This window comes from Phycodurus eques, chromosome 16 (genome assembly GCF_024500275.1).
Source record: "Phycodurus eques isolate BA_2022a chromosome 16, UOR_Pequ_1.1, whole genome shotgun sequence".
NCBI classification, from domain to species: Eukaryota; Metazoa; Chordata; class Actinopteri; order Syngnathiformes; family Syngnathidae; genus Phycodurus; species Phycodurus eques.
Genome location: NC_084540.1, coordinates 18,211,790 through 18,220,858, shown reverse-complemented (window position 1 = coordinate 18,220,858; position 9,069 = coordinate 18,211,790). Strand labels below are relative to the sequence as shown.

The 9,069-nt window shown below is 41.4% G+C and overlaps 1 protein-coding gene across 1 annotated transcript in view; it reads right to left on the bottom strand.

The window, feature by feature from the left end:
• Nucleotides 1–204: 204 nt before the first annotated feature.
• Nucleotides 205–9,069, bottom strand: part of hs3st4 (heparan sulfate (glucosamine) 3-O-sulfotransferase 4) — an 83,397-nt gene continuing 74,532 nt past the window's right edge. Inside the window, 2 exon segments of the mRNA XM_061700782.1 lie at nt 205–2,903; nt 2,905–3,007. Of these exon segments, the coding sequence (XP_061556766.1) occupies nt 2,352–2,903; nt 2,905–3,007 (655 nt within the window). The 3' untranslated portion in view covers nt 205–2,351.

Sequence of the window (9,069 nt, the reverse complement as noted above, 5' to 3'; positions counted from 1 at the left end):
TGCGATTGGCTGGCGACCAGTTCAGTGTGTACAACGCCTCTCGCCCGAAGACAGCTGGGATAGGCTCCAGCAGGCCCGCGACCCAAGTGAGGATAAGCGATACAGAAAATGGATGGATGGATGACAATGTAATTTGAACGGAAATTTTGATTTGTGAGGAAAATTTCTATTTATTAGAATGAAGTAAGAATGTTGAGGGAGGGGGGGGGGGGGGACATCTGTGTGGGAAAGTGAATTATTTTTTACAAGAATTGAGTGATGACTTGAATGGGAAAAGAAAAAAAAATTCAGAAATCAGCATTTTACGAGACAATGTAATTTATGGGAGTCTTCATACAATCAGAAAAAGAATACAAGATTAAGTTTGACTTTTTCCACAATATTCTGACTAATCTGTTCGAATTCGATTTTGTTTTTTGTTTTTTTTGTTCCCCGTATGACCCTAATTCTCCTTTGCTTAAATGCTTAAATCTCCAAGGCAAATTTCAGGCATGTCCAGGAGGTTAGCATCTATGATGTACAACTTGGACTTGATCCAAATGAGAATTAATGGGCCTTGTCGGAGGTCCTACTTTTTTGCTCGAGTTTATCCACGTTTCTGCTCACTAGTTAGCGCTTCTCTTGACAAATGTCTGAGTGAAAATGCGGTTTGGCTTCCATTGATGGCTAGTAACATATGTAGGGTATGGTATTTAGTTTTTTTTTTTTCCTTGATGGAAAACACTCCCTGACATTGCCAGTGTTCCGGCAGCAGCAGCTTATTTAACAAGCCATTAATCTCTAACGACAGAGGAGAGCGTGGCAGCAGATGTTTGTTAACAAACGTTCGCGGGGACCTTCGGTGTCGTTCTTCAATGTGACGCAACACCGCAGGTCACGAAGTGGTGCGCTGCAGAGTTTCGCGCGTGTTTGCTACTTTGTTATTCGACGTTCCAAAATAGTTGGATACCTTTTTGAAAATGAATAGCTAGATGTGTGAAAGAAATGATTTTATCTCCTCGTTATTTTATCAAGCAGCGCATGGCATGTCTTTTTCCGAGAGAAGAATATAGTTATAGGTTGTTTTTGCCGCTCTTTTTGGTTGCCGTTGTTGGTGTATCGTGGCTTGGTAGAGTAAGGATATCACGAGAGAGAGCATTTATGAGAGCGCCACCTATCACTCTTTGACAAGTTCGAGGCAGCGTTAATATATTACTAAAACACTGTCTTAAAATGAATGTTTGTGAACAGTGAACAGTTGCGAGAGTTAGCCTGTTTACAATTGGTGAAATTAATATTCTATTCTTGCTACCGAGGCAGGTAGCTAGCTAACTAGCATCGCCAACATTAGTTCGTTTCCACTCAGACATTATGTGACGAAGCGTAGAAAAGCAGCGAAGTGGTTACTCATTTTCTGAGAAATTAGTACTTTTACTGTTGTACTACATTTTCATTGTATTGAGAAAAGAATCTTTGTTTGCTTTTCACGTTTACCAATAAACCTACAGGGTGCATTCAATGGCAAAGTTATTTGCCCGAACATTTCAATACCGTGATACCGTGAAAGAGTGTTGTTTTTGCTCATGGTTATCATATGATCAGAATCTGATACCTGCCAATCCCTTATGAAATTACAATTTTCTCATTAAAAAATTGGCACAAGTATGATTTATGTTTAAATATAAACAAATACACTTCAAATGGGGTTTTTCAACAAGAATCTTGAGAGAACCTTTGGACTCCTATTTTGGGTATCTTTCAAAATCAATATGCTTCTCTTGTTGACATATGGACATGAACAGTAATCCCTGAAGGTTATAAAAGGAACATTTAACTTATCGTTTGACATTTTCCTTCAGCTACTTCCATACAGCTGGTGGACGGCTAGTACCACTCAATATATATTGGCTTCTTAAATTGGCAGAAATATTACCAGTCACATTTTGACGATAAAGTCAGAATTGGGACTCGTTGAAAAGAACTGCACGGTCACATTTTGTTGCCTTGTCACTTTAGAGGTCGGTAGTAATAATTTTATTAAAACAATAAATGTTTTAGCAGGTTAGCCAGTGTCACCATCATGTCATAACGTCACATACTTCTGTGAGTTATTATAAAGAAAAACATCTGCATTATCCTTTTGAAAGCAAACAAAAAGATCATCTCATTTCACAAATATAAATATATTTTATGTTTTGGTATGTACAATATTCATTTTCCATCATCATCAACATTAGATTTGAGAGGGGGAAGAGAGAGAGAGCAAATGGACAGCGCCATGATTGTGTCCAAGCGTGCCGTCCGAAGACGGAACAGAACGCAATTGTTTTTGTTTAGTCAAGTTCGTAGGAGGCTGGTGGTGGCTGGTCCTGCTAGACCAGAGAGCCCCGCGATATGCTCTCCTCCTGCTGCTCCCATTCAAAGTTCTGGCCTGTCATTTGGTAGAACATCATGTTAAAGGGCTTATAGAACTTGTGCAGCCGCCGAATCACGTCCGGCTCTATTTTGGGGTGAGTTCTTCCTTTAGACTTGCCCAGGCAGCGGGGAGTGCTGCTGTCCTCGGGCTTCTTCAGACAAGGGAAGCCTTTCGTCTTGTTGAAGTAAAAATGTTTGTCTGTGACGATTCTCTTGAGGCCCAAGAAGTCCTGGACTTTGGCCATCTCACCCGCAGGGTCCACGATAAGTCTTTCGCCACTGACAAAGTGCATTTGGGAAAGAGGGAAGTACTGCATCCAGCTCTCCAGGTGCAGTGCGTATATTCCGATGCGTAAAGCGCTCCACGAGGCGTCTATAAGACCAAGGGTTCGGTTTTTGAAGGCAAGAACCTCAAAGGTCGGGATCTCGGGCTTCTTGGACAGAGTCTGCGTGTAGTCTGAAATGGCTCTGGTGACTGGATTACGCACCACAATAATAAGCTTGATGTCCTCTGGCCATAGTGTGGATGCGCTTGGGCGCTTGGTTGGTCACAAAGTAACTGGGGGTCTTCTCCATGGTGATCTGCCCCTCCAGCGTAGAAGGCATCAGGTCCCTGGGAAGGAAACACACAAAAAGACATTTTTGAGATTAGGACACAGCCAGAAACGGATTGATTGATTCATGGTGAATCGTCATGTTTCAATGAGAACTCATTCTTTGCTATTAAGTCTGTTATTTGTCTAATGTTCTTCAAACTTGGTAGCATTTGATTACAAAATAAAAATATAAAAAATGGCAGGTGCAACGGCAAACTTCCTGTGTCTTTTTAAGTTCTTGAGACCTTTTTTTTTGCTAAATAAGGGAAACTGTCTTCGGGTGCAAGGTCATTTTTGAAGGCCCATTGGAAATAGCCAAAATTATTCTATAATGGATGCTTAAAAACTAACTTTGAGACTTACTGCGTCTTTTTTTAACATGGTTTCTTGAGACGTATTTGTGGGTGTACCCATGATAACCACGCCTACCAAATTCCATGTTGCTAAGTGAAACACACGATCTTTGGGGGCAAGGTCTTTTTTAACGCCCACTGGAAAAGGCAACAATTCCTCTAAAATTTATGTTTTCCCCCCCAAAAAATTAAGTCTTCCTGTATTTTTTTAAGGATAGTTTCTTGAGACTTTTTTTTGTGGGTTTTCCCGTGACGGACATCTCCACCAAATTTCATATGGCTAAGTGAAACTTGCTTTGGGGGCAGGTGCAACATAGGCTAAATATATTATTAAATGGTTGCTTTAAACTAAAATGGCAGACCTCTGTGTCTTTTGGGGCATTTATTTGGATCTACTCATGATAGAGATGTCAACCGAGTTTCACGTCACTAAGTTAAACTGGCTTCGGGCTTGAGTTCATTTTTTTAGAGGACAGTTGGAACTAGCCAAAATTATTCTATAATGATCACTTCAAAACAAAATGCCAGACTCTTTGCGTCTTTTTAAGCTTGGGTTCTTGAGACGTTTTGTGGGTCATGATCGACATGTCTCCCAAATTTCATGTGCCCAAGTCAAACTGGCTTCAGTGGCTGAATTTTCAAACATTTGCGAGGGGCGCAACTCAGCCGATTGTCGTTTCTGCGACCGAAGACTACTTAAGAATTAAAAAGACATACAAAGCAATTTCAACTATTAACACTGGGTATTATGTTGTGATGAGCAACCCATCGTAGCAGCTGAAATAATTACATCCACGGAGTAATGTGCCGGAGATAAAAGCCAGATAAAAGACAAGAAGATGAAACGGCAACCGAGCGAGCATGCTCATTGCTTAATTGACTCCATCTGTGTTACTCCAGGAGCTGTTTTGGAACTTTAATAATGACTCGGCTGCATATCATTAATACCGGGGCGCCTGGGGTATTGTTTTGTCATACATTTATTATGCATATTATGCTTACATTCTGTGCAGGCAGCTTTATTCACTATTCCTTCCCTTCATTTCTTTCCAATGGGTGCGGGCAGGTCTTTTCTTCCCTTTCTCATTGATGGCATACGTGATTCATTAGGAGATTCAAGGTGATTATTTGTGTTCAATAGGAACGTCCCTCACTTCAGGAATACATCCCGCGGAAAGCCATTTGCCATGGCCTTCGATGTTCATCTCAGCCTGGTGGCGAATACAGCAGTCGCGGTGGCATTGCTGTTTCTATTTTGGTATCACTAATAATACAGCATAGCATTAGCCTCCGGCGAAAAGCTTATCAAATGTTTACACTGATGCTCATTCCAATCCGCGCTCGCTTCTCCTTTTGTGGACTCTGTGATCCCGCCGCCAAATTGATCCATTAAATCCTCTATGACTCTTAATTAACTGATCACAAACATAAGTGTGCAAGCTTTCTTGCAAAGCACAATTCAAAACTACGCTTTTCCTCCCTCACAAGTGATGTTTGCTCGCTAAATGAGCGCGTAAACGAGCAGAGCAAAGTGCAATTATGGCGTCTGTTGCTGTCACGGAAATGAGGAAAAGTCTCCATAATTCTGTTTATAAAAGCAGCTTTCCTCCATTACTTTTTTTTTTTTTTCCACGCTTGCTTGTGATATCACAACACCCGCGCCCTCCTTGTCTCCGGCCTACACTTGTAACGATATTGTCACATCAATCATTTGCACTGTGGACGTATTCTAAATGAAGTCTCCTTTGCGCAAAGAATCCAATTTAACCTGCATAACATAAGATGCGGTTATGCACATATCGACCACCCGCTCATGCGCATACGTTGCCCACACACATGGCCATTGGTTTCCAGGCTGAAAATCTGGCAAGTGGCCTAGTAATTGCATCTCAAGTAACAGTATTGCCTTCCTGATGGGTAATTTCCCTCTGGGTTGTGTTTGTCTCTCGACGGTATGGTGCTGTGCATACTCCCTGGCCCGTGTTAGGGAAATTAAACATATCTGCAGACTGCCGAGTGACTAGAGAGAAGATTCGCTTTCATTAGGTGCCCTCGCTTTCCACTAGTAATGAATGGCTAAAGTGTTTATTCCCTACTTCCGACCTTTTCAAGGAGAGCTCTTCTCTCGCCATTCCTGAAGTTCGGTTAGGTGGTGCACCATGGCCATAAAAAGAAGCTTATATGGAATCACCTTGGAACAAGCAATTTCCTACTCTATGGAGACGATGTCATTGGTAATGTGCCGTGTGTCTCGCAAAGCATGTCCAATCGTTCAAGGTTACCTTTTTGGGAGGCATAAAAAGCTATTGTCCTCATCCAGCGTAACACTAAACACCATACATTTAATTATAGGACAACGCAAGCACAAACACTTCCCTCTCTCTGTTTTCATGGTGTGCCACAATCACCATCATCATCATCAGTCATGGATCATGTGCATCTGAAATGTCAAGCGGTGACGGAAATCAGAAAGCTGATAAACAAGCTAATTCTTCCGTGCATGGCAAATGGGTGCACGGCCGTCGAGTGGAACCGCGGTAAACAACGGCAAATTCTCACCGCCTCGTTTTTGTTAATTTCTATTTCTGTTGTCGCATCAGCTGCTGAACTTGACGTGGGTCATTCAGGTGGGTAGGTGACTAAAGCGATGGCGCTAAACGGGCCTTCCTCGCCATCTGCTCTTTGCTGATGCAGACCACTCAGAATATATACTTCATAAAAATGTGTTGCCATGGATCGTGACCATTTTGTACACTGCAAGGAGCTGATAGAGAAATTACCTTTTACAAAGATGAAGATCAGAAATCCATATTCATTTACGACAGTATTATCCCACTGGGACTACTTCAATTTTTTTCCGATTTTACAATTTTTTTTTACTGGCTGGTCCTCGGTTTATGACAGAGTTGCATTCCTCTGACAGCGACATAATCCAAATTGTACACAAGTCAAAATGCGCTATCCAACGCTAACACAGTAATAGTAAATATCTTTACGAAAAACACTTCAAAGGCATAAACATAAATAATTAAAAAAAAAACAATTTTTCAAGGTCAGTTTAATTGAAACTCATAACCTTGAAAAGCAAGGTCATCATGTCAGAAAAACATAAAAACAGAGATACCATTTTTGGCCTGTTTTGAGCTCTCATTAAAAAAAAAAAAAAAAAATACAAAATAATAGTGTAACCAATATTATGCACACACACAAAACCTTAGTGGAACACAATAATGCTTAGTTTTGTCAGAGATGTATTGCTCTGACAATTTTTTATTATTGTGATTTTAAGGAGTGTAGAATAGCACTGCATCGTCTTGAGCCATTTGTCATATTTTGACCTTCTCATGTAGCTAATATTATAAAATACTATCCAGTGTCTGTCCATTTAAAACCAGGTATGTCCATTTTTTAAATCCAAAAAAGAAACAAAGAAAAAAAAAAGATAGGTACCGTTCAACAACTCTAATAATCAATAAAACCTCAGCATTATTATTTAATCATACACTGTATTTGTCCCATATTAGTTTTGTCATAAATCTTGCGTCCTTTCAGTAAAGTTTTTACAGACTAAGCTACTTTGTAAAATCCAATTTGTTTTGATGTAGCTCATACTGGATCTCATTAGATTGTGCAGGTAGAGCCACTTGAGATTCTTCTGAGTGCAGTGTTTAAATGCTGTAGACTCCAGCAATTTCTGGTTCTGCGGACTCCAGGGAATAATGTTTGGGCTCAACGAGGTGAGAGACAATTTACATTCGTACGAACTGTTAATCGGTCTGAGCTGTTTGCAGCGGAAAAAGTTTTTCCTCCTGAGAAGCTCGGCTGTCTCCAACAATTAAGGAAAATTAAACAGACACCTCGACTCCCCCTCACTCCTTTTCCTCATCATACCCGTTTGCACCGATACACCAGGCGTCCGCTACGTAAAATACAAACAATTAACCCAAAGAAGTCTCCGTCATAACTGTTATCGTGTCCTCAGAGAGTAAAATCTGAGTGACGTCGGCGCTTACGAGAGCAGACAATTGCAATCCTAATTATTCCTTTAAAAAAAGAGAGCCTGATTTTCGGAGTGAATAATGGAGATTTTTATTTATTTTTTTCCCGTCGTTGTAGTTTTCGGTGTCATCGACTCGTGGAAGGTTTGGGACAAGAATCTTCAAGAATAATTCCGTTTTTTCAACACCACCAGTGGAAACCAAAAAACAACGGGAAGCAAAATGAATGGTTCAGGTGTTACTCCCCTTTATAAGCGGTTATTCATCAACAGCAATCGGTCTGGAGCTGATAGATGTTTTGGTCAGTTTGCAATGAATAAGACACGGCTGCACACTCAGCGACATGTTTGTGATAAGCACCACCACCAAGATATTGCTTCTCTGAAGCACAGAGCGAGTGAGTGTGCGAGCAAGATAGAGAGAGAGAGAGAGAGAGAGAGAGAGAGAGAGAGAGGAGGAAAGCACTCCAAATGAGTCATTCCTCAACAAGTGAATGCATTCTTGTTTGGCACACGTGAACACAAGCCCACAGGCCAGAGCAAAGGCTTCTGCCTGGTCTGTTATGGAGTGGGAGGCATTGTTGTTGTCACGGTTTTAAGGTGCAGCTTTTTAGGTGAAAAACAGTAAGGCCGTTCGCAGCGATCAGTGCAGTAATGATGCAAGCGGTCGGATCCAGATGGCTTTTGTTTTTGTTTGTTTCCAAACCTGAATGTGAACTTTCCACCTGTGCGCCTGCTGAGCGCATCTTAGCTCGAAGCCTATTCACTGGGCAGCCATGTGTTTTATTTGGCACAGCCTGAGTTACATTTGTGATTTTCCCCCCCGGTCGGCCAAATGCTTATATAAATATATATAATAGCCCTCCAAACGGGGGGAGGTCAGGTACACGAGGACCTCTTTGTAAACTCATCCAAGATAAATACATTTTTAACACTGGTAAAATGATACTGCACACTCGGATGAACTTTAGTCTGTATTGTTACATGTGACGTTGTCTGTGGTCATGGTAATCTGCAGAGGTTTAATCAAGGAAACCGGACTGTTCTTGTTGATTGAAGATGTTTCACCTTTGATCCCGCAAATCTTCTTCAGTTCTAAATTTTAGGCCTTTTGGATTATAGGTGAAATGTCTTTAACAAACAAGAACGGTCCATTTGGCTGGATTCAACTTTGCTGATTACATGTGAAGTTTCGATCCTTAAGCAAGTTCCCATCTGGGTCTTGGGAGGTTTTTTTTTCTGTGACCTGTGTCTCGGACAAGCATCACCGTCCCTTCCCTGGTGTCTTCTCGCCTGCGTCACGTCAGTCTTGCTTTCCTAAGAGTACCAGCAAGTCAGTTCCCCGCCATTACGAATGTTGACTCACCTATGTCATGTCAGTTCTTGCTAGTTTCCTTTGTATCCCAGTGAGTCTGTTACGGTTCCCTTAAGTCTTATCAATTCAATTCTCTGCTTTGCTGGGTGTTCTCCCACCTGTGTTTTACGAGTTTTTTTCTTAATCCGTCTGTGTCTCGGACAAGCATTACCGTTCCTTCCCTGATGTTCTCACACCTGTGTCATGTCAGTCTTGGTTTCCTAAGAGTCCCAGCCAATCAACTCCCTGTCATTCCAAATGTTCTTTCACCTGTGTGATGTCACTATGTATTTGTTTGCTTCGTGTCCCAGTTAGTCCTTTCAATTTCCTTTGAGTCTTACCCGGACATCTCACTCGCTTCTAGGGTGTTTCTTT